The following is a 26,904-nucleotide window of genomic DNA, read 5'->3' on the forward strand; positions in this document are numbered from 1 at the left end:
ATCAAGCCTTCCGGGGAAGGCGGGCCGAACCCCGCAACCACGCCCCCGGCTCGAACCCTGGCCTCCGGGGATGGGTAGCGGCAAAAGTTGGCAGAAGCAACGTGTGTTTGCAGGGATTGGCTGGCGCGGCAGCGTGCGGAGCGGTGATTGGTCGCCGAGAGATGGACTGATTCAGCGTCGGGTGAGAGTTGACGGTCTCCGGGCCAGCTGCGTGTGTGGAGTCGCCTGTGGGTTTGGCTCTGGGAGGGTGCCGTGTGGCCGATTAATTCTGAAAGAATTTCGCGTGGCAGTAAGTCCCGCTGGGAGAATATGAACGCGAAGAGGGAGTGAATGACGACGGTGAGGGATAAGGCTGGCTTAAATTCGCTCTGAAGATTAGTATCGCGCGGCTGCATTGCCCCTCCCAAGGCCAGAAGTCAAATAAGAAATGAGAAAAAAAAAATGCACCCGTGCGAGGATGACCGGCTCTTCGGCTTCCTGCGGCCTCCCGTGACTCAAAGCTGAGAGTACTATACGAGAAAACATGTAAACAAAGTCACTGCACAGTGTGAATTGATCTTTCGCCAAATGTTTACCCTCAGATATGGGAGTTCAGAGGACAACCTTTTAAGTAGGGAAGAGTTGGGGTGCGCAGGTGGCTTTAGCAGCCTCACAAAGTGTTCTGTTTTTCATCTGTTTGAAGGTGAGTAACATTTATACCAGTGTCTGTGAAGTCACCCATCTGATAGGATGCTTGGCAAATCTGAATACTAAAAATCAGGTGTTTGCAAATTACATATACCAGGATATGTAGTTTGAGAACCAAGAATAGGAAGGAATGCAAGGCTACACCATTAGTCATTTTTGATAGACTTGCACTGAGAATAAGCAATACTTCATAAAAATTTTAATTAGCATCACTAAAAGAATCACCAAACACCACTTGCTAGTTATTATTGGCAGATTTTAAAAATCTTACCTCATTGTTTATATATAAAAGGAATAATAATTTGGTGATTACTTTTCCGTTATCATCTTACTTGTATTCATCTGTAAAACACACCTACCTTGGGGGGCTGTGTGGAGTTAATGAGATATAAAGTATGTAAAACTTTAACCAAAGCACTTTTCCATGACTATCTCAAGGTATTATCCGTACATACATGCAAACAAGAACCACGATAATTGGCCAATAATAACTAGCAAGTGAATGGAGCCCCAGGCATAGATCGTTAAGGCAGATTATGTAATTTTTGAGTGGCTGAACTGGAATTTGGTCCAGGTCTGCTGGATTCTGAAACTGGGGCTCTTTAACCCCCATGAAACTCATAATGTGTTTCACAGGCTGTCAGGCACATACCTGTGCACAGCAGGTGGGACCAGAAATGAAAGCCCTAATCCCTGCCGGGAAGGTTTACACAGTTAAATGGTGGAGAGGAACAAGTCCACTTAACCGTTTCAGAAAAGTAGAAGATTAGTATCTCTCATTATTAGAAGTGAGCTGGGTACATTGCTCAGTAGCTTTGCATATTCTCTTACAGAACCTGGTAGAATATGTTTAAAAGAAAATCAACGTGACTTTTTTTTGAAAGGGTTTTCTGCGTAAAGTCATACATCACACTTACTCCTCCTGTAGGGAGGTTTTGTTTCTTTGCCCTTTGCTCTTCATCTTTTGCCTTGTTTTTCTTGGTTAGAAAGAAGTTGGGCTGATTCAAAACCCCTCTGTGTCTATCAAAGTGGAATGCTACTGAAAGCAAAACTGCAGCAAAACTCAGAAAAAATTAAATAATATTATCTGAAGCTATTATTGAGTACCATGGACCAGGCACAGTGCTAAGCATTTTACATGTATTAACTCATTTAATCCTGATAACCTCATAAGGTACGCATTATTATTATTATACTCACAAGAGAACAGTAATATATAGGGCAACAGACAGGTCCCCTATCCAAATAGTTTGGAATAGGTAGAGTAGATGGAAATTAGCTTTCCATCTAAAGTTCAAGTATAAAAGAGATATATAATGTATTTGACCAGCTATAGAAAGTCACCCTAGAGAGGAAAAATAGCTTCGCTGCCAATCCCTGACTGTAATCAGACTGAATATATTAACAAGTCTAAAAAAGGAATTTTCAAGAAGAAAAACAAAAAATTCCAAAACACAGAAATAATATATCCACTATTTCTGCCAGGAGGCAATAAATCTAGAATTAAAAAGCAAAATAAAAACATAGAAAAAATCCCCAACTACTTGAAATTAAAAAAAAACCTGTCCCCCAAACTCTGATCAAAAAGAAAATCAAATATTACATACTGAAGAATGTTAATAAAATATTGCAAACATTAATATTAATAAATTAAACATTAATAAATATTAACCCCTTAGAAAAATTCATAGCCTTAATTCAAGTCAACAAGTATTTATTAAATCCCTGCTGTAGGAAACCTGTTGAAGCTGGGGCAGTTTATAAGGTGACCCCCAACCAATTCCAGAGCTGGATTGAATCCTGAACCTTCTATTTATATAATCCAATAATTTTTTTTAACATCAGTTTGAGCTGACTTTCCCTTGTTTAGGATGAAAAGAGCTTTTAAGGAATAGAGGACCGCTTTTCTCTTGCGACACTTTCTTCCTTTGGTCAATTAATCTATGACAAAGGAAGCAAGAATATACAATGGAGAAAAGACAGTCTCTTCAATAAGTGGTGCTGGGAAAACTGGACAGCTACATGTAAAAGAATGATATTGAACATTCTCTAACACTACACACAAAAATAAACTCAAAATGGATTAAAGATCTAAATGTAAGACAGGATACTATAAAACTCCTAAAGGAAAACATAGGCAGAACACTCTTTGACATAAATAGCAGCCATATTTTTTTGGATCCATCTCCTAGAGTAATGGAAATAAAAACAAAAATAAACAAATGGGACTCAAAGGAAACCATAAACAAAATGAAAAAGCCTATGAACTGGGAAAAAATATTTGCAAATGATGCTACTGACAAGGGATTAATTTTCAAAATATACAAACAGCCCATGAGGCTTAATATCAAAAAAAAAAAAAACTCAATCAAAAAATGAGCAGAAGACCTAAATAGACATTTCTCCAAAGAAGACATACAGACAGCCAACAGGCATGTGAAAAGATGCTTAACATCACTAATTATTAGAGAAATTCATATCAAAACCACAGTGAGGTATCACGTCACACCAGTAAAAATGGCCATCATTAAAAAGTCTACAAATAATAAATGCTAGAGAGGGTGTGGATAAAAATGAACCCTCGTACACTGTTGTTGAGCATGTAAATTGGTGCAGCCACTATAGAAAACAGTATGGAGGCTCCTTAAAAAACCAAAAATAGAGCTACCATATGATCCTGCAGTCCCACTACTGGGTACATACCTGGAGAAAACTCTAATATGAAAAGATACATGCACTCAGTGTTCTGGTGGCACTATTCACAATAGCCAAGACATAGAAACAACCTAAATGTCCATAGACAGATGAATGGATAAAGTTGTAGTACACATATACAATGGAACACTACTCAGCCATAAGGAAGAATGAAATAATGCCATTTGTAGCAACATGGATAGACCTAGATTATCATATTAAGTGAAGTTAAGTCAGACAAAGATAAATATCATATGATATCACTTATATGTGGAATCTAAAAAAAATACAAATGAACTTATTTACAAAACAGAAATTAGACTCACAGACATAGAAAACAAGACATACATACTACTGTAGATAAAATAGGTAAACAACAAGGACGTACTGTATAGCACAGGGAACTATACTCAATATCTTGTAATAACCTATAAGGAAAAATATCTGAAAAAGAATGTGTATATATATATGTATATATATACACATATATATATACACATATATGTATATATACATATATATATGTACAACTGAATCACTTTGCTGTACACTTGAAACACAACATTGTAAATTATACTTAAATTTAAAAAACTTTAAAAGAAGAATATCGTCTTCGCAGCGTTGTTGTAAGTGTTCAAGACTGGCTGCTGAGGCTGGAGGCTGGCACAGATTTGGTACTGGTGGGCACAGAGAAATGGTAGCGGGGATTGGGGGGAAGCCCTTGGATGAGAACACGAGTTAGAGTGTGGAACAGAGGTCCCCAAATCTCCCATACATCTGCCTCATGGATGGGAAGCATTTAAAAGTACAGACTTCGAGCCCTATCCTGAAGCTACTAAATCAGAATCTTTGGAGGTGGAGATCTAGGAATTTGACTTCTGGTTGATGTCCCACAGCAAATCTAAAGCCAGTCTGGGGACTTCCCTGGTGGCACAGTGGATAAGACTCCACGCTCCCAATGCAGGGGACTGGTCAGGGAACAAGATCCCACATGCATGCCGCAACTGAGAGTTTGCATGCTGCAACTAAGGAGCCCGTGTGCTGCAACTAATTAGCTGGGAGCTGCAACTAAGGAGCCCACCTGCCACAACTAAGACCCAGTGCAGCCAAATAAATAAATATTTACAAAATAAATAAATAAAATAAAATAAAACCAGTCTGACTAGTGTTTAAGCGCTACCAGAAAAGAAAAGGAAGCCAGGTTTGTGTGAGAAGAGAGTGGGCCAGAGGCACAGGCAAATGTTAAGATTCAGTGGGTAAAATACTGAATTGTACTTAGTATTTATTTCTGTTACTTAATTTTGTGCTTTACTCTTTTGTGCTGTCTGCTCTATTGTTTAAAGCTTATGCTAATTTTTTATTTATTTTTGTTGTTGTTGTTGTGGTACGCGGGCCTCTCACTGTTGTGGCCTCTCCCGCTGCGGAACATAGGCTCCGGACGTGCAGGCCCAGCGGCCATGGCTCACGGGCCCAGCCGCTCCGCGGCATGTGGGATCTTCCCGGACCGGGGCACGAACCCGCGTCCCCTGCATCGGCAGGCGGACTCCCAACCACTGCGCCACCAGGGAAGCCCTAATTTTTTTTTTTTTAAGTGCACTTTTGAGAAAATTTAGGGCAACTGAATAGTAAAACATGCTCTACCAGTGTATAGAAAATATTCATGTTAGACCATGATTAAAATGAACAAAACAAGGAAACAAAACTCAAATTTTACTTGTTGTTCATATATCAAAATATTCAGATGAAAATGAAGGCCAACCAGCAGTATTATAATCATCATAAATTATATAACTGGCCGATACCAAATTCACTCTTGTGGATAAAATCTATGGACTGTTTAATATAGTCCAGGCACTGCTCTAGGTAGATATTATCATGATCTCCATCTTGCTTACTAGGAAACTGAAGCTTAGGAAGTTTAGGTAATTATCCTAAAATCACATAGCTAATGAGTGACAGAGGTCAGAGGTCAGTAGGAAAGCTGATGCCCCAGCAGGGACAGCAGTAGAATTTGTCTGGGTGTGGGAGGCCATGCCAGCTCATGTGTACTCACGGTACCTGAAGATCAGGAGCCTGTAGGCAAAGCCAGCCCACAGTCGAGGCCGACAGAAAAACACACTGGTTATTTCACCTGTGACTGAGCACATTTGGTAGCAACTTGCTATCTCCACTGTAAAGATGGTTATTGAAGTTAAAGAAATTTCCTGTTGTATTTAGGTTCATCAATGGTCAGAACATTGATACATGACTGTAAAGTGAAACCAAGCGGAGGGAAGTGCCGGTCTCAAACACCAGAAGTTAGGTTGAGTGTTTGTGTAAAAGAAAGGACTCTACACGCAGAGAGAGAAGAGAAAGGACCAACGATAGTCCGTATCTGTGGACTGATATGATCTGCAAGGTAACTCTGATAGAATTATTTTTTAATTTATTTCACACAATTATCTAAAACAAGGGTCCGCAAATGACAACCCATGTGCCAAATTAGGTCCGCCACATTTTTTGTAAGTAAAATTTTGTTGGAACATAGGCACACTCACTAATCTATGTACTATGATTGCTCTCACACCACAATGTCATGATTGAGAAATGGCAACAGACATTATGTGGTCTGCAAAGATGAAAACATTACTATCTGAACCTTTATAGTAAAACTTTGCTGATCTCTGCTCTAAAACATATTTCACAAATCTAGGTTTAAGATTTAAAATTTTAAAGATAAACGTAGTCTTGATACACATCTGAGAGCCCTTATTTCCTTGGATCACAGGTATCAAACACATGGGGAGGTAAAACCACTTGAGAAGGAACAAAGTATAAGAGAATTCAGTTGGACCAGGATCTTTGACTTACAAGGTCAATTTTTCCTCCAGAGAATGAACTTTGTTCACTGCAAGTGTACATGTATAAATATTCCAGCTCAGAAAACACTGTATTGCACTTGGATAAGCAAAAGTGCAAAGCAATTGTGACATAGTTTGCCTTTTGCAAACCTGATCTCCTGGATTTTTTTTTTATAAATGTATTTATTTTATTTAATTTATTTATTTTTGGTTGCGTTGGGTCTTCGTTGCTGCACGTGGGCTTTCTCTAGGTGCGGTGAGCGGGGGCTACTCTTCGTTGTGGCGCACGGGCTTCTCCTTGCGATGGCTTCTCTTGTTGCAGAACACAGGCTCTAGGCGCGCAGTCTTCAGTAGTTGTGGCGCACGGGCTTAGTTGCTCCACTGCATGTGGAATCTTCCCAAACCAGGGATTGAACCTGTGTCCCCTGCATTGGCAGGTGGATTCTTAACCACCGCACCACCAGGGAAGTCCCTAATCTCTTGTTTCTGATTTCACATTTTCTCTTTTAAGAACTTGTATTGTGTTTCCATAAATTTGTCAGTAAGGGCCTGCTCTGTGTCAGAGATAATTCTAAAATATTTACATTCATAATCTGACTACTTCTTCTCTATCTCCTTCCCCCTTTTCTCTCCCTTTTCTCTCACAGAATTAGAGCTGTTAATTTTCAGCTGGGCACATCAGAGTCCAGAAAAACAGACATTTCCCAGGCACTCTGATAGCTAGAGCTCTGAATGGACTTGGGTCCTGCCAATAAGATGTACTCGTGAGAGATCTGAAAAGATGTCAAAATCATGCTTTACTGCTTCTGCAATTCTAGGCAGGCTTCTGTCTTCCAATACCCTGCCCCAGTTTAAGGTTGCCTTATGATCCTGATGGTTTCCCAACAGCTGTAGGAACATCTGCATTGTTGGCTCCACACTGTTGTACTGTTCAGAAAGGATTTCTTCAACCTTCCAACTGCTTCTCTAAGCAATAACAAAACCTGTACTAAATCTTTTTCTGATTAGACTAGTTAAAATGGCTTCTGTTCTTTGCAAGTGAACGTTGACCAATACAAAATTTGGAATTTAGAAATGGGGTGATGCCCTAAAGGATATTAATGTACGTTTTCTTGACTTAGCAGTCCAAGAAGCAGATGATGAGGACAGGTAGCCGTAGGTCCTCCTTATCCACGAGTTCTGCATTCACCAATTCAACCGCAGAACCTGAAGATACTGAGGGCAAGCTGTATCTCTGCTAAGGAAAGGATAGAGAATCTAAAGCTGTAGCAGAATCTCAACCTGTGTCAGAGAATCTAAAATATTTGTAAGCCTGACGATTTGGTGCTTCACAGCATTAAAAAATGTCCACTGTGTCTGTACCTCCACACTGAAGTGATAATAAAAGCTGTGAAGGAGTACAGTGGCCCCAACTATTTACAAGAATCTCTAGAAAGCCTTCTGGGCTGGGCAAGAAGAATCAGTACAGCAGCACAGATCAGATTAAGGGTTGTGCCCTACCACTCAAGACCCTTATTTTAGGGCATTATGGAAGCTGCCTCTATTAGTTGCTAGGGCTGCTATAAAAAAGTACTGCAAACTGCAAGAAGAATCAGTACAGCAGCACAGATCAGATTAAGGGTTGTGCCCTACCACTCAAGACCCTTATTTTAGGGCATTATGGAAGCTGCCTCTATTAGTTGCTAGGGCTGCTATAAAAAAGTACTGCAGGGCTTCCCTGGTGGCGCAGTGGTTGAGAGTCTGCCTGCCGATGCAGGGGACACGGGTTCGTGCCCCGGTCCGGGAAGATCCCACATGCCGCGGAGCGGCTGGGCCCGTGAGCCATGGCCGCTGAGCCTGCGCGTCCGGAGCCTGTGCTCCGCAACGGGAGAGGCCACAACAGTGAGAGGCCCGCGTACCGCAAAAAAAAAAAAAAAAAAAAAAAGTACTGCAAACTGGGTGACTTAAACAATGGAAATTTATTGTCTTACAATTCTAGAGGCTAGAAGTTTGAGATCAAGGTGTCCATAGAGTGGTTTCTTCTGAGAGCTGGGAGGGAAAATATGTTCCATGGCTCTCCCCTGGCTTCTGGTGGTTTACTGACAACCTCTGGTGTTCCTTGGCTTGTGGCTGCATCACCTTGATCTCTGCCTTTATCTTCATGTGACATTGTACCTGTGTGCATGACTGCATCCAAATTTCCCCTTTTTTTATAAGGACACCAGTCATACTGGGTTAGGGCTCACCCAAATGATCTCATTTCAACTTGATTACCACTGTAAAGATCTTGTCTTCAAATAAGGTCACATTCTGAGGTACTGGGAGTTAAGAATCAAACATATCTTTTTTGGGGGGACAAAATTCAACCCATAAACACCATAATCAGGTTGAAAAGAGGCTGTGCAGATCATAGCAGGTAATAATTAAAATGATCTGCAGACTTTTATATATATATGTATTTGATTGATAAATATATATATAATACATATATATGTGTGTATACACATGTACACACACGTGTGTATACACACATGTGTATATGCACATGTGTGTATATACATATATATACATGTGTGTGTATGTGTACACACACACACACACACACATAATGTCTAGATTATTTCTTTGGGTACAATTTTTACACTGCAACTGACCAGAAGAAAGACTGGATGCCTATTAAGTTAAGAGGAAATTCTTTACCAGAGAAACCATAAACCTGGCCTGCCAAAGCCTGACTGAGTACAATGCAAACTTAAGTACCCAAACCTACACTAGCAAAAAGTAGGATGTGAAAGTTTTGCAGCCCCAAGAAGGGCAGACTCTCCAATGCCCAATGAAGCTGTGATCGAGGAGGCTAATGGACAAAGAAGGACCTCCAAGAAAACAAAGCCAGTAGTCATGGAGATGATAGAGGAACCAGAGGTTTTGGATGGGCTAACCTAGAAAATTATAATAGTCTATTGCCAGAGCAGACATCTCTGAAATTTCTGCCCATTACAATATATTTTTTTGAAAGGGAACTTTTTGTTATAGTTATCCTGTTCCTATTCTACCAGAGAAGTGGTGTGTGTGTGTGTGTGTGTGTGTGTGTGTGCTGGGCATGGGGGAATAACTCACCAGTCACTTCCTGGATCATCTGTCCACAGGTAGCCACATCTGGACCTAATGGAGAGAACTTTGTGTCACTCAGATATCCTGGTCTTTGAGCTGGGTTTAGTCTCTGAAAGATGGAACTTTGAAGTCATACCTCTTAGGTAAGGTATGAATTTTCCCTATTTGGGAAAAAGGGTGCTCACAGATCTCAGGGATGGAAGTGGTGGTCTATGGCAGACTGCTAGATGTCCTCCAATAGCTGTTCTTCCCCTTTCTTTTAATCTATGATGATAGAACCTCCAATGTTTTATTTGGACATAAGGTCATTCCAGGGCTTCCCTGGTGGCGCAGTGGTTGAGGGTCCGCCTGCTGATGCAGGGGACACGGGTTCGTGCCCCAGTCCGGGAAGATCCCACATGCCGCGGAGCGGCTGGGCCCGTGAGCCATGGCCGCTGAGCCTGCGCGTCCGGAGCCTGTGCTCCGCAACGGGAGAGGCCACAACAGTGAGAGGCCCGCATACCGCAAAAAAAAAAAAAAAATGACTGTATATCTGAGTCTCCCATGCAGCCACAGCTGTGGTTATGAATTAGTTTCTGCCAATCAGATGCTCTCTTGAAACATTTAGAAGGCAAGAGCCAGGAAAGACAGTGTGGAAGTCTCTGGTTTGCCTGCAGTGGCTTCTTTTTTTTTCTTTTTTACATTTTTATTGGAGTATAATTGCTTTACAATGGTATGTTAGTTTCTGCTTTATAACAAAGTGAATCAGTTATACATATACATATGTTCCCATATCTCTTCCCTTTTGTGTCTCCCTCCCTCCCACCCTCCCTATCCCACCCCTCTAGGTGGTCACAAAACACCGAGCTGATCCCCCTGTGCTATGCGGCTGCTTCCCACTAGCTATCTACTTTACATTTAGTAGTGTATATATGTCCATGCCACTCTCTCGCTTTGTCACAGCTTACCCTTCCCCTCCCCATATCCTCAAGTCCATTCTCTGCTAGGTCTGTGTCTTTATTCCTGTCTTACCCCTAGGTTCTTCATGACATTTTTTTTCTTAAATTCCATATATATGTGTTAGCATAGGGTATTTGTCTTTCTCTTTCTGACTTACTTCACTCTGTATGACAGACTCTAGGTCCATCCACCTCATTACAAATAGCTCAATTTCGTTTCTTTATATGGCTGAGTAATATTCCATTGTATATATGTGCCACATCTTCTTTATCCATTCATCCGATGATGGACACTTAGGTTGTTTCCATCTCCGGGCTATTGTAAATAGAGCTGCAATGAACATTTTGGTACATGACTCTTTTTGAATTATGGTTTTCTCAGGGTATATGCCCAGTAGTGGGATTGCTGGGTCATATGGTAGTTCTATTTGTAGTTTTTTAAGGAACCTCCATACTGTTCTCCATAGTGGCTGTACCAATTCACATTCCCACCAGCAGTGCAAGAGTGTTCCCTTTTCTCCACACCCTCTACAGCATTTATTCTTTCTAGGTTTTTTGATGATGGCCATTCTGACGGGTGTAAGATGATATCTCATTGTAGTTTTGATTTGCATTTCTCTAATGATTAATGATGTTGAGCATTCTTTCATGTGTTTGTTGGCAGTCTGTATATCTTCTTTGGAGAAAAGTCTATTTAGGTCTTCTGCCCATTTTTGGATTGGGTTGTTTATTTTTTTGTTATTGAGCTGCATGAGCTGCTTATAAATTTTGGAGATTAATCCTTTGTCAGTTGCTTCATTTGCAAATATTTTCTCCCATTCTGAGGGTTGTCTTTTGGTCTTGTTTATGGTTTCCTTTGCTGTGCAAAAGCTTTGGAGTTTCATTACTTCCCATTTGTTTATTTTTGTTTTTATTTCCATTTCTCTAGGAGGTGGGTCTATAAGGATCTTGCTGTGATTTATGTCATAGGGTGTTCTGCCTCTGTTTTCCTCTAAGAGTTTGATAGTTTCTGGCCTTACATTTAGGTCTTTAATCCATTTTCAGCTTATTTTTGTGTATGGTGTTAGGGAGTGATCTAATCTCATACTTTTACATGTACCTGTCAAGTTTTCCCAGCACCACTTATTGAAGAAGCTGTCCTTTCTCCACTGTACTTTCCTGCCCTTTATCAAAGATAAGGTGACCATATGTGCATGGGTTTACCTCTGGGCTTTCTATCCTGTTCCATTGATCTATATTTCTGTTTTTGTGCCAGTACCATACTGTCTTGATTACTGTAGCTTTGTAGTATAGTCTGAAGTCAGGGAGCCTGATTCTTCCAGCTCCGTTTTTCGTTCTCAAGATTGCTTTGACTGTTCGGGGTCTTTTGTGTTTCCATACAAATTGTGACATTTTTTGTTCTAGTTCTGTGAAAAATGCCAGTGGTAGTTTGATAGGGATTGCATTGAATCTGTAGATTGCTTTGGGTAGTAGAGTCATTTTCACATTGCTGATTCTTCCAATCCAAGAACATGTTATATCTATTTGTATCATCTTTAATTTATTTTATCAGTGTCTTATAATTTTCTGCATACAGGTCTTTTGTGTCCTTAGGTAGGTATATTCCCAGATTTTATTCTTTTTGTTGCAATGGTAAATGGGAGTGTTTTCTTGATTTCACTTTCAGATTTTTCATCATTAGTGTATAGGAATGCCAGAGATTTCTGTGCATTAATTTTGTATACTGCTACTTTACCAAATTCATTGATTAGCTCTAGTAAATTTCTGGTAGCATCTTTAGGATTCTGTATGTATAGTATCATGTCATCTGTAAACAGTGACAGCTTTACTTCTTTTCCGATATGGATTCCTTTTATTTCCTTTTCTTCTGTGATTGCTGTGGCTAAAACTTCCAAAACGATGTTGAATAAGAGTGGTGAGAGTGGGCAACCTTGTCTTGTTCCTGATCTTAGTGTAAATGCTTTCAGTTTTTCACCATTGAGGACGATGTTGGCTGTGGGTTTGTCATATATGCACTTTATTATGTTGAGGAAAGTTCCCTCTATGCCTACTTTCTGGAGGGTTTTTATCATAAATGGGTGTTGAATTTTGTCAAAAGCTTTCTCTGCATCTATTGAGATGATCATATGGTTTTTCTCCTTCGATTTGTTAATATGGTGTATCACGATGATTGATTTGCGTATATTGAAGAATCCTTGCATTCCTGGAATAAACCCCACTTGATTATGGTGTATGATCCTTTTAATGTGCTGTTGGATTCTGTTTGCTAGGATTTTGTTGAGGATTTTTGCATCTATGTTCATCAGTGATATTGGCCTGTAGTTTTCTTTCTTTGTGACATCCTTGTCTGGTTTTGGTATCAAGGTGATGGTGGCCTCGTAGAATGAGTTTGGGGGTGTTCCTCCCTCTGCTATATTTTGGAAGAGTTTGAGAAGGATAGGTGTTAGCTCTTCTCTGAATGTTTGATAGAATTCGCCTGTGAAGCCGAAGGCTCAGTAGTTGTGGCTCACAGGCCTAGTTGCTCCGCGGCATGTGGGATCTTCCCAGACCAGAGCTCGAACCCGTGTTCCCTGCATTAGCAGGCAGATTCTCAACCAGTGTGCCACCAGGGAAGCCCCTCAGATTTATTTTTGAGACCTCAAACTATAACTGATTTTATCAGTCTTCCCTACAATTCAGTAGTGCTCTCTGGAAAATTCCTTTTCTATTTAAACTAGCAGAGGGAATTCCCTGGCAGTCCAGTGGTTAGGACTCCACGCTTTCACTGCCAAGGCCATGGGTTCAATCCCTGGTCAGGGAACTAAGGTCCCGCAAGCCATGCAGCACAGCCAAATGAAACAAAAGTCCTGGGCTTTTGTTTGTTGGAAGATTTTTAATCACAGTTTCAATTTCAGTGCTTGTGATTGGTCAGTTCATATTTTCTATTTCTTCCTGATTCAGTCTTGGCAGGTTGTGCATTTCTAAGATTTTGTCCATTTCTTCCAGGTTGTCCATTTTATTGGCATAGAGTTGCTTGTAGTAACCTCTCATGATCTTTTGTATTTCTGCAGCGTCAGTTGTTACTTCTCCTTTTTCATTTCTAATTCTATTGATTTGAGTCTTCTCCCTTTTTTTCTTGATGAGTCTGGCTAATGGTTTATCAATTTTGTTTATCTTCTCAAAGAAACAGCTTTTAGTTTTATTGATCTTTGCTATTGTTTCCTTTATTTCTTTTTCATTTATTTCTGATCTGATCTTTATGATTTCTTTCCTTCTGCTAACTTTGGGGTTTTTTTGTTCTTCTTTCTCTAATTGCTTTTGGTGCAAGGTTAGGTTGTTTATTCGAGATGTTTCCTGTTTCTTAAGGTAGGATTGTATTGCTATAAACTTCTCTCTTAGAACTGCTTTTGCTGCATCCCATAGGTTTTGGGTCGTTGTGTCTCCATTGTCATTTGTTTCTAGGTAATTTTTGATTTCCTCTTTGATTTCTTCAGTGATCACTTCGTTATTAAGTAGTGTATTGTTTAGCCTCCATGTGTTTGTATTTTTTACAGATCTTTTCCTGTAATTGATATCTAGTCTTATAGCGTTGTGGTCAGAAAAGATACTTGCAGCGGCTTCTTGATCAGAGAGGCTTTCCTGGTCATGGTAGAAGCAAAGTAGTTTTAAAACTGGTAACCAGGCTTCCCTGGTGGTGCAGTGGTTAAGAATCCTGCCAAAGCAGGGGACACGGGCTCAAGCCCTGGTCCCAGAAGATCCCACGTGCCACGGAGCAACTAAGCCCGTGCACCACACCTAATGAGCCTGTGCTCTAGAGCCGGCAAGCCACAACTACAGAAGCCTGCGCGCCTAGAGCCCGTGCTCCACCACAAGAGAAGCCACTGTAATGAGAAGCCTGCGCTCTGCAACAAAGAGTAGTCCCCGCTCGCCTCAACTAGAAAAAGCCTGTACACAGCAATAAAGACCCAGTGTAGCCATAAATAAATAAATAAGTAAATAAATAAATAACCGGTAACCACAGCAGCAGCTTCCCAAATGTACAGGTGGCTTCCCGAACATAGGAAGAGGCAATAGGTCCCTTGGTGGCCTAGTTTTTTTTGTTTTTCTTTGTGTGTGTGTGTGTGGTACGCAGGCCTCTCACTGTTGTGGCCTCTCCCGTTGCGGAGCACAGGCTCCGGACGCGCAGGCTCAGCGGCCACGACTCATGGGCTGAGCCACTCCGCAGCATGCGTTATCCTCCCGGAGTTGGCCTAGTTTTATGCTATGACTCTCAGATTTATTTATTTTATTTTATTTATTTATTTATTTATTTTTGGCTGTGTTGGGTCTTCATTTCTGTTTGAGGGTTTTCTCTAGTTGTAGCAAGTGGGGGCCACTCTTCATCGCAGTGTGCGGGCCTCCCACTATCACAGCCTCTCTTGTTGCAGAGCACAGGCTCCAGACGCGCAGGCTCAGTAGTTGTGGCTCACGGGCCTAGTTGCTCCGCGGCATGTGGGATCTTCCCAGACCAGAGCTCGAACCCGTGTTCCCTGCATTAGCGGGCAGATTCTCAACCAGTGTGCCACCAGGGAAGCCCCTCAGATTTATTTTTGAGACCTCAAACTATAACTGATTTTATCAGTCTTCCCTACAATTCAGTAGTACTCTCTGGAAAATTCCTTTTCTATTTAAACTAGCAGAGGGAATTCCCTGGCAGTCCAGTGGTTAGGACTCCACGCTTTCACTGCCAAGGCCATGGGTTCAATCCCTGGTCAGGGAACTAAGATCCCGCAAGCCATGCAGCACAGCCAAATGAAAAGCAAAACAAAACTAGCAGAGAGATGCTGTTTACTGCAAGTGAATAAGTCCAATACACATTGGAATTTTTTTTTTCATTTTATGGATGAAGAAACTAAGGCCTAGAGGTAAACCAGCTTTCTATGGGGAAAAAAATGCCCCCATTTGTAGCATTTGACACCATCTGTGGTAAATACTCCTACCATGGCTTATTTCAAGCCTCCAAAGGTTTAAAATCTTTTAGGCAAAATTCCTGAAAGTTTAACAATTGGCTCTTGCAAGCTGGCTCCTGTTCTAACACACCCCTGCTTACAAAATTTAAGTAACTTTCCCAAGGTACAAAGTCAGTAAGTATTTAACAAAATGATTGAAAATAGAATGATATTTATTTTGCCTAAAAAACCATTATACTACAGAACGTTAATTAGAAATACTAAGGAATTCTAAAGAATATTATTAAAAGCAATAGTGGAACTACATTTATATAAGAAAGCATCTATCTTTTTTAAAGATAACACACTGAACTATTTCAAAGTGAAAAAAAAAAAAAACATTATCAGGAGAGTTTTGGGCTGCCAGCATTTACACGAAACAGAAATTTACATCACATGGTATAAATGCTTCCAATGTATTCACTTCAGAGATTTCATTAATGAATGTTGAGGCGGTAGTGGAGAAGTTCAGAGTGTTTTTAAGCTTTAGGTAGGATTGGGGTGAGTAGTCATTACCGATGTTATTACATGCACATGACATAAAGGGGATTTAAACAGCTTAAGACCATCAAAGTTGCAAGTGGAGCTCAAGGAATGAGGGAAATAATTCATAAATTGAAAAATTTAAAGTTGTTACTTCTTGACTGCTGTGAAACTGAGTTTGTGGTTGAGGTAGTTATGCAACTGACCTACTAGAAAATTCCCGAAGACCAAAAGGTAAACGGAAACTGGGCTTTCTTCAAGCATGTTTAGATCATCATAGTATTGCTTTTTGACATTAAATGAGCCATAGAGAAACATATAGTGTACTTCCTATTTTTCTGGGGGGTTTGTGAAGAAATTTGTTGCTCAGTCTAATGAGTTGTACCTGGCCATTGATCGAGTCTCCTGATAGCAATGACGCCAGGCATCTATTTTTTAACCTCGCTGTGACTGTGACGACCCGGCCAGGGCAAACGGTTTTAGGTAAGTGCTCAGAAGAAAACTTAAAATGAGATGACAGATCTTATTTTTAAAATTTTGAGCAAAGAGCTAAATAATCTGCTAAAATAAGAGATAAATTGTGCAAGGCACAGAATAATGAACATTTCTTAGATCTTAGCATTCAAAAATTATAAGGTCCTACTGTATAGCACAGGGAACTATATTCAATATCCTGTGATAAACCATAATGGAAAAGAATATGAAAAAAAGAATGTATACATATATATAACTGAGTCACTGCTGTACAGCAATAATTAGCACAACATTGTAATTCACCTATACTTCAATAAAAAATAAATTTAAAAAATATTATAAGGCGAGAGAGGTAGGAAAGAGAAGTACAAAGGAAAGGAGGTGGGTAAAGAAAGATGTGAGTGGAAGGCTTAGACATGGGCCTTCTCCATCCATTGAACAAGCCCAACAAGCTGCTGCCCAGCTCCGGGCACTCTGGAGGCACTGCAGGAACCAGGGGTGGGCTATGTCCTCTCAGGGATTTATTGACAGGAAGACAGTATGAGTTCTCCTTCTCTAGTCAAGTGACCAAACAGGTTTTGCTTCTACACATTGCAGGGTAACAAATAAAGGTATAATAAGATAGAGATAGTTCTCAAATTTGCTATTTCTTTATGTGGAAAGGATATAATTCAAAAGGGACTAAGAATTTCTTAGAAGGTAATGTGGAGTTATATGAATCCTGTTCTTTCTCAGATATAATTGCTTTAGACACATTTGCCCTGGTTTCCTTCTATGAAGAAACCCTTATTGAGTAATTAGAAAATATTACTGCCTGACAAGTGAGAATAAATGTTAAGAAAATAGATATTTTAAAGATAAAACTGAAGACCCAATTTTACCTTAAAATGCCACTGCTTTAAAGATAAACTAATTTGAATTCCTACATCAGTCAATAAGTCTTTTAAATCTTTTGTTTTAATATTTCTTCCACCCATCCTGACGTCTTCATTCCTCTGTCACCACCACAACCTCATGTTTATAGTATTATATTAGAATCTTAATGGTATGGAATACATTTCCCTACTTCTAGTCCTTCTCAGCCCAAATCTGAGAATGGAATTTTCTTTACGGGAAGGTTTAAAGTTTCAAATTCAATATCTTCAGTAGATATCGGGCTCCTCAGGTTATCTACTTCTTCTTGAATAAGGCTTGTGGTTTGTATCTTTTAAGGAATTTGACATTTGTTGCTGAAGGTGGAAGCTGATGCCATTGACTCAAGGTCTTTCTCCTTTTTTAATATAGGTATATACAGGAAGAATATTCCCCCTATATTACTGCTTTAGGTAATATTACTTCTTTAGCTGTATACCATAAAATTTCTTATGCTATGTTTTCATTTTTATTCAGTTAAAATTTTTCCTAATTTCACTTTAGATTTCTTTTTTGACTCATGGGTTATTTAAAAGTGTGTCACTTAATTTCCAAGTAGGGTTTTGTCCAGATAACTTTCTGTTATTGATTTCTAATTTAATTCCATTGTGGTCAGAGAACATACTTTGTATGTCTTTTGTTACTCTATCTTGATTGCAAACAGAAATTCAATCCCATATTTTTGGACTTGTAGGTTGTTTCTAATTTTTGTGCTATTAAGAACAATTCTTGGGCTTCCCTGGTGGTGCAGTGGTTGAGAGTCCGCCTACTGATGCAGGGGACACGGGTTTGTGCCCCGGTCTGGGAAGATCCCACATGCCGCGGAGCGGCTGGGCCTGTGAGCCATGACCGCTGAGCCTGTGCGTCCAGAGCCTGTGCTCTGCAACGGGAGAAGCCACAACAGTGAGAGGCCCACGTACCGAAAACAAACAAACAACAGAAAAAAACCCCACAATTCTTGGACGAAGATGAACTTGGAATCGTTGCACCCATTCTTTAGTATTTTCTTAGGTAAATTTCAAGAAGCAAAAATTCTGAGTCAAAGAGTGTTTACTTTTTATAGAATTTGTACATACTGTTAGGTGGCTTGTTTCATGCTTTCCTTCATATTCAATAATGTGCAAATACTTTCTTCAGATCAATTTTTTCTATAACATGTTGTTTCTGATTGCATAATTATTGATATACCAAATTGTATTTAATAATTCTCTCTTGTTGGACATCTTGGCTCTTTCTAATTTGGGACAAATTTCCATAATGCTTTAATAAATTATATTGTGGATCATTAGTTTCTGAGAAAATATTGACCTCATAAAATCAGTGATTTGGGAAAATTAGTCAGGGACTAGGTATCTGTTGAAGACATTGAATCAAATCAAATCTAACACCATATTAAAAGGATAATACATCGTTACCAAGAGGGGTTCATCTCAGGGGTGCAAAGTTAGTTTAGCATTCGAAAAGCCAATCAATGTAACTTACCACGTTAACAGACTAAAAAAGGAAAACAATATCATCATCTCAATAATGAAGAAAAGGCATTTGACAAATACCCGACTTCGATCCTGATAAAAACACTGCAAACTGGGAACAGAAGTAATAGCCTCAACCTGACAAAGGACATCTATGTACTGCTAACATAATGATGAAAGGCGAACTTCTTCCTGCTAAGATGAGGAAACAGGCAAGGATGTCTACTCTCACCACTTCTATTCCACATCGTACTGGAGGTTTTCACCAGTCCACCAGGCAAAAAAGAGAAATAAAAGACATCGTGATTGGAGACGAAGAAGTAAAATTGTCTGTAATCACAGATGACTTGATCATCTATATAGAAAATCCTACGGAATCTATATATCTATATATTTACTAGAGCCAATAAGTAAGTTTAGCAAGGTTGGAAGATGTGTGGTCAATATACTAGCAAAAAACAATTGGAAATTGAAATTAAAATAACAATACCATTTATGATCACATAAAACGTGAACTACTTAGATATAAATATAAGAAAAAAATGTGGAAGACCTGTGCACTACAAATATAATGAGAGAAAGTAAAGAACTCCTGGGACTTCCCTGGTGGTCTAGTGGTAAAGAATCTGCCTTACAATGCAGGGGACACAGGTTTGATCCCTGCTCAGGGAAATAAGATCCCACAAGGTGCAGGGCAACTAAGCCCAAGTGCCATAAATACTGAGCCCACGCGCTCTGGAACCCACGCACCACAACTACAGAGCCCATGTGCCCTGAAGCCTGTGTGCCACGACTAGAGAAGAGAAAACCCGCACGCCACAACTAGAGAGAAGCCCGCGTACCACAATGAAGAGCCCACGTGCCACAACGAAAGATCCTGTGTGCTGCAACTAAGACCCGACACAACCAAAAATAAAATAAATAAATAAATAAAAAATAAATCTTTAAAAAAAGAAAATAAAGAACTCCTAAATGAATAGAGAAGAAATGCCATGTTTATGGATAAACATGGATAAAATATCAATTCTCTCCAATTTGCTATATAGGTATAACACAATCCCAATTAAAATCTCAGCAAACTACTTTGTAGATGTTGACAGCTAATTCTAAAATTCATGTTGAAATGCAAAGGATGTAGAATAGCCAAAACAACTTTGAAAAAGAAGTTGGCTAATTTATACTCTCTGACTTCAAGTTTTAGTATAAAGTTACACTGATCAAGGTTGTGATATTAGAATTAAGAAGACAAATACATAAGTAGAACGGAATACAGAATCTAGCAATAGACCCACACACATATGCTTAATTGATTTTCAACAAAGATGCAGAGGCAATTAAAAGTATGAGATTAATTGAGTAAATTATTTTGTATAGGATGCAGCCATTAAATTTTGCTGTAAAAATACATATGTCAACATAGTAACATGTTCATAATACATTAAGAGAAAACTATAGGGTCTAAAACCGTTTATGAATTATTATTCTATTTTTGAATAGGATCTATATTTTTTTCAAAAGGATACACCGATAAATACATGCATACACATACAATAGTGATTGTTAATAGTAGGAGCTTGGAATTGCTTATAATTTTAGTTTTGCTTTTAATGTTTATGCTTCTATTTTGTTTATAATAGATATACACTGTAATAAAAGACAAAACCAAAACATTAAAATGCTGTATAATTATTACATAAAGTGCAATAACAGTATTATTTGGGGAAAAAAGGGGGTTGTGTGTAATATAAAGAATGGAGGGCTTCCCTGGTGGCGCAGTGGTTGGGGGTCTGCCTACCGATGCAGGGGACACGGGTTCGTGCCCCGGTCCGGGAAGATCCCACATGCCGCGGAGCGGCTGGGCCCGTGAGCCATGGCCGCTGAGCCTGCGCATCCGGAGCCTGTGCTCCGCGACGGGAGAGGCCACAACAGTGAGAGGCCCGCGTACCGCAAAAAAAAAAAAGAATGGAAATATATTCCAAGTAATACAAAGAGAGATGGAGTTACAGATGGTCTTTTAGCTTTCTCTTTACTGGTTTCCAAGTTTTCTACATTGGACATATCTAGCTTTTAAAATATTACAAAGGCAAGGTAATCCATGTTATCCACACTCGCAATAATTCTCTGTAACTACCCGGCTAAAGATCTAACTTAATCTGATGTTAAGATCCTCCACGAACAATATGGCCCAGACTGACCTTTCTGACTTTCCTCTCTTCCCCTGCAAGTCCTCCTGTTCTCTGCTTCATCTACCTGGTTCTGTTCCCGGCACCCACCCTCCCTCCCTTCCTCCACTGCTGTCCCTTCTTATTTGGGCCATGCTTCCTCCTCTGTACCTTTCTACTTCACCCCAAAGTTTGAAGTCAAGTTCCTGCTGTCTCTGAAACTTCTCTGAGAAATGCTTTTGTCAAGTTCTATCTGTGAATTCCTATGGCACTTCTGTCTTTCCCATACATTTGACGCTTAACCACGTTCTAGTTAAAGGATAAGCGAGCATTAGATTAATGGGGAGAAGTTTGATTCCACAGTACTAATGTACGTGTTGACGCTATGCTAAGGAGACTTAAGGTTCTGGAACTAGACTGTTGGGTTTTCAATCTTGGCTTTACCTTGTTAATAGGTGGTTGATCTTGGGGGAAAATTTTAACTCGCTTTATCTCAGTTTTCTCTTTTAAAAATTGTATAGAAGAGAACTTACCTCATAGAGTTGATGTGGGGTAAATGAGTAGTACTGAAAAGTATTAGAATGTTTTCTGGAACATAGTAAGCACTCAATAGATGTTAGCTATATTATTACAATGATTGTTTTTATTATCATCACAACCTTAGAACCAAGTCTCAGTCATATGTGTCCTTTTGGTAAATCTGGAAACTTAAGGGCTTAGAAAGCATTCTGAAATAACCCATATATTTGAATTTCTAATATTTAGTCTCCTTAGTTAATTTAAGATTTCTCATATGCTATCTGTCTCCAAGCAGTATTTAGGCAGCAAATAAAGGTAGAATTTAGAGCTGATTGAAAAATTAAATGTCCATTGCAAAGCCCAATATTTGCCACGAGGTGGCGATAAAAGACTAGTCATGATTTTTAAAATCAACTACAAAAAACATTCATAATTTAAAGAAAAGTTCCATATTTCACATTTACTTGCATGATTTCTAATTGCTCCCTCCTCAAATAGGGAAGAAGGAGAGAAAGGGAACCAGGAGTCAGAACTCTTCCTCTTTGAGACCAGGGGGCTTGTTCAGAGTTAGTATTTTAGGGACCTCCCTAGTTTGGCTGCACATCCTGACGAGAAGCCTGACAAAGGTCCTGTTCTATCAGAAGCACTGCTTGCCTAACCTATGCACTCTGGACATGAGGAATCTTGACTTTTCCATCACTTGCTGCCTAATAATAGGCGAAGTCTTCTTTACCTGCAAGCTCCCTCTGGCTTAACTCTTCCATAGGTGAGAGCAATGCTGTGGTCTGACATGATAGGGCACGGGCATCCAGCAAGAAGACGGAGACAGAAATGAGGTTTAATGCTGGGGAGGTTGCCAGTGACTCATGAGCAACCTGTCCAGGTTCAAGGGAAGGTCTAAGTCCTTAGGAGTCAGTGCTGTAATATTATGAAAATACAAAATTCTCTTAGTCTCTATATCTGCAGGTCCTAAACATTCAGATTTAAAATACGCGATTGTCCACTGTATTTAAAGTTTTTGAATATATTCTCCCCAAGATGGCTGCCACCAGTCTTTCTTTTTTTTTTTTTTTCTTGGCCATGCCACGCAGCTTACAGGATCTTAGTTCCCCGACCAGGGATCAAACCCAGGCCCACAGTAGTGAAAGCGCCAAGTCCTAAATACTGGACTGCCAGGGAATTCCCCACCGGTCACTTCTTGCCAAGTAACAGCTCCTCTCTGCACCAACAGGAAGAATGTCTGTATGGCTCTGGCTGCTGCCCGTGCCTGCCACAGGTGTGGAGCTCAGAGAGAATCACATCCCATCCTCCTTTTGCTGGGGAGTAACTTCCAGATCCAGGTCAAGCCTCCAATTGGTCTAAACATAGACTCCATTCTCCTGCAATACGATAAATGTTCTCTACGGATGCCACTTCTCAGGAGGATTCGTTATTATTACTGTGGTAAAAACATCAAAAAACATAAAATTTACCATTTTTAAATACACAATTCCGTGGCATTAAGTATATTCACAAATTGTGCAACCATCACCACTACCCATTCCCAGAAGTTTTTCATCATCACAAACAGAAAATCAGTGCACATTGGACTAAACCTTCCCATTACCTCCTCCCTCAGGGGCTTACTTGTAAGCAGTTTTGGTGCCCACAAAACCTGCAGCTGTTTTTACACCTCTTTTAAAGGACTTTGTTATTTCATTTCTTTAACAGACATTTATTAGGCAACCATACTGGGTGAAATCAAATAAATACCTGAAGGAACCTGCAGCGAAGGAGCTTGTAATGAACTGATATAGAGACATAGATAAATGATATCAGCGCAGTGTGATAAACGCTATGAGAAAGGAAAGAAGAGAACTGGCTAGAGATCTAGTATTTATGGAACACAAACTGTCAGACTGCACCAAAGTGATTAGGCATTTCATTTCTCTTCATAATAACCCTGTAAAGTAGTTACTGTTACCCCATTTTGCAGAGAAGGAATCTGAAATCTAGAAGGATCTAGCAGTTTGCCTACAGGAGCTCAGTAGCTCAGGGTGCAGTAGAGGGGGCAAGCCCTAAACAGACAGTTAGGAGTTCTGGGTGCCAATCCAGACTGTGTGATTGACCAGCTTCATGCATATAGGTTTGTGCTCACAGTTCCCTGGGCCTTAGTTTCCTTTGTATAAAATGGCAGAATTACACTAGTAGACCTCTTAGGACCTTTTCATTGAAAGATGAAAAAGACTGAGTGACTACTGGAGAGTTCTAGTCGCAGATCTGAAGAGGAAACAGACTGAAGAGAATTCTGTACTTCTGGACTCAATGCGGGAGTGTCCCAGAGCTGAGACCCCATTAGCTGGGTAGGTGGGGCTTTGAGACCACAGATGTATGGCTTTTAGATCAGTTTGGGACTCAAGACTGCTTAACAGAGGAGGTTGGACTTGGTCTGGTAAATTTTGTTGAGTTATTAATTTATGTTTTCTGCCTCAGTTTTCCATTTTCTTTATGCCGTATTCAGACAGTTAGCCAAACTCCCCCCCTTGCCCCAGGAGAGGACTAAGGCAGGGTGGTTTGTATTCAAACCCACCCAGCTAGGGGATTGTATGGAGGGAGCAGAGGGAAACAGTAATAGGAGAGGACTGAAGATGTAGGTCTTGGATGAGATTCCTCCAGGCTGGGAGGGAGAGAAGATACTAGGTGGATTCTCAGAAATGCACCTAACTCTGTCCTGGCACTGCTGATGGGGTGGAGATGGAAAATTCTCAGATACAAATGTACATAAAGTGGAGTGTGGGCAGAAGGGACTGTAGCCTCACTTACGTAGCAAATACGGGTAGATCTCCCCATATACGTAGCAGAGTATGATGCTTCCAGGCCTTGACCAATGCTTTGCTCTCTGCTGGAGAGGTCCTCCTTTCTTGTCTACTTGTTGACTTTGTGTTGTCGGAGCAAAATTGCAGCAAAGTTAAACAGGCAAGGAAGACCTAATCCAAAGCTATTGCAATTGAGGAGAGGATCCAGAACCAAATCTTAACTCCACTGAAACAAAGGGCAGGAGGGTTTTTAAGAGCAAAATGAGCTAGTGGAAGAGTACTTGGGGACTTTAGAAGGGGGCTAATCAATGGGATGTGTCCAGCACATTGAGTTATTCCTGATTAGGTAAATGGTTTTCTCTGTGATGAGGCCATGTGTTTGCCAGTTGGTACCATAGAAGTTAGGCTTCTCCCTCCCACAGAGAGTGGGTATGGGGGTGCCATATTCCTGATGATTACATTTCAAAGGAATGGTTCCCAGGTCCTTGAGAAATACAGTCTTGGGTTGTAAAACTGGCAAGCCGCTTTTAAGAAGGTTTACATCTCAAAGGGCAGAGAAAAAATTTACAATTACAAGTTTTCTAAAGAATTGCTCTAAGAAAAGGGAGGTCGGGGCCTAGAGTCAGAAGCAAGCCTTTCTAAAGTTGCCAAGCTGAGGGGAAACTTAAGGCCATTTGGTCACTTATTTTTATTTAAATTAATTTATTTTATTTATTTTTTGGCTGTGTTGGGTCTTCGTTGCTGTGTGCACAGGCTTTCTCTAGTTGTGGTGAGTGGGGGCTACTCTTTGTTGCGATGCGCAGGCTTCTCATTGCAGTGGCTTCTCTTGTTGTGGAGCACGGGCTCTAGGCACGCGGGCTTCAGTAGTTGTGGCACATGGGCTCAGTAGTTGTGGCTCGCGGGCTCTAGAGCACAGGCTCAGAAGTTGTGGCGCACGGGCTTAGTTGCTCCGCGGCATGTGGGATCTTCCCAGACCAGGGATCAAACCTGTGTCCCCTGCATTGGCAGATGGATTCTTAACCACTGAGCCACCAGGGAAGTCCCTATTTTTTTAATTAAATTTTTTTTTTTATTTTTGGCCACGCCACATGGCTTTGCGGTTATCTTAGTTCCCCAAACAGGGATTAAACCCGGGAGTCCTAACCACTGGACTGCCAGGGAATTCCCAGTCACTTATTTTTAAATTCCATTTTTTTGTCACTGAAAATATAACACGTCTCCTGAGTCTCTTTCTTTCCCCCATCCCTAATTTTTTACTTCAAAATCTATAGAAATTCTGATTCTTGTTCATGCATCCATCACCAGTATATGGAACTGAACTGCAAGTATTGATTTATATATTTGAGATATTTGGTTTTATTTTTGTTTGTTTGTTTTTTGCGGTACGCAGGCCTCTCCCGTTGCGGAGCACAGGCTCCAGACGCGCAGGCTCAGCGGCCGTCGCTCACGGGCCCGGCCGCTCCGCGGCATGTGGGATCTTCCCAGACCGGGGCACGAACCCGTGTCCCCTGCATTGGCAGGCGGACTCTCAACCACTGCACCACCAGGGAGGCCCCTATTTGAGATATTTGAAGCAGGGATGGTATCTTATTCCATCAGTACTGTCATGATCACATGGTTGGAAATGCAGAAAAAATATTTGCTAAACTAAGTCTTACCAATTCATACAGGCTATTCCGACTGTTTTCACTGACTGACCTTTCCATCAAACTAGCTAATTACATCAATAAATGCACTTGCTTTCCCTCACCTGTTTACCACATATGACTTGTTTTTTTGTTTTGTTTTGGTTTTTGTTAATTTGAATAGTTTGTGTTCTTAGGTTGAGTGACCAGAATTCTAACAGGACACACTACCACTCAATTTGAGTCCAGTTCAAAGACTGGATAATTTTATCCAAATTCTCAGTTTTGTCACTAAGTTTTCCACTTTCTCTGTTAGCAACACTCAGGGATGGTAACACCAAAAAGAACCTTCATGGGTGTTATGATGGTTACTTTTGGAAAAGGAATTTGAGTATCCAAATGGCTCCCAATTGTCCATCAACGAAAACACTGCCCCTCACATGGTCCCATCAGTGATCCTACTCAGGCCAAGACTTTGCCTTCACACAGCAAAGGGAAGCATTGAAGACATGGTTCGCATTGATCTCAAATTCCCTCTTCAAGACCCTCTAGTAAGAGGAAGCGTTATTCTTTTGGTCTGAATTATCCAGAACTGGTGTCTATTTTGATTAAATCCACCAGACAATTTCTAGTCAGCTCTGAGCAGTAACCCCATTGAGCCACCCAGATGGCTGAAGATGCCATGCCAACATCCTTTTTCTTAGTATGTTGTCTACCAGACACAGCCTGATTATTACCTTGGGTTTCAATAGGCTCACACACAAAAAATATGAAATATTATATGGTTGTTGTTTTTATATCAAGCAAGAGCATTATTCTACTCCTGAGACTTAATTTAGGCAATTGTGGACCAACAGTTCCTGTTGGCCACTAGAGTAGCATTTTGTCCACAGCACCAGTAGGTTACTAAATGGGTCCCATCACATGAAAGAGTTAACGTATTTCTAAAAATTATTAGTTGCCAGGTCTCAGAAAGTCGGTTATGTCCAGACCACCAGATGACAAGGAAATAACATCACATACAAGTCTCACGATAAAGTGCATCCAAATTAATTTTGCTCAGGCTAGAACATAAGGATATTTTCTAACTACAAAGAGAATGAGGTCCTTTGAGACAAACCATATTTCTTAAAATATGGGCTTCTGTTTTCAAATATCTCTTCCTCACAGCTTCCATTCTTCTACTGCTTCATTTATATCAATTACAGTGTATTTTTAATACAATTATCTGATTTGTTCACATGGA

General features: G+C 40.3%; 1 protein-coding gene across 2 annotated transcripts in view; it reads left to right on the top strand.

Moving 5' to 3' along the window:
• Window positions 1–68: 68 nt before the first annotated feature.
• The window catches only part of MCC (MCC regulator of WNT signaling pathway), a gene marked incomplete at its 5' end in the record, with an annotated part of 462,921 nt that continues 436,085 nt past the window's right edge, over window positions 69–26,904 (top strand). The window contains 3 exons of one of the 2 annotated variants that reach the window (XM_079916632.1): window positions 69–682; window positions 5,599–5,779; window positions 9,347–9,454. In XM_079916632.1, coding sequence (XP_079772758.1) covers window positions 9,366–9,454 — 89 coding nt within the window. The remainder of the gene's footprint in view (window positions 683–5,598; window positions 5,780–9,346; window positions 9,455–26,904) is intronic. The other variant, XM_079916633.1, reaches the window with a different exon arrangement.

This window comes from Stenella coeruleoalba (assembly GCF_951394435.1).
Source record: "Stenella coeruleoalba genome assembly, chromosome: 3".
NCBI lineage: Eukaryota > Metazoa > Chordata > Mammalia > Artiodactyla > Delphinidae > Stenella > Stenella coeruleoalba.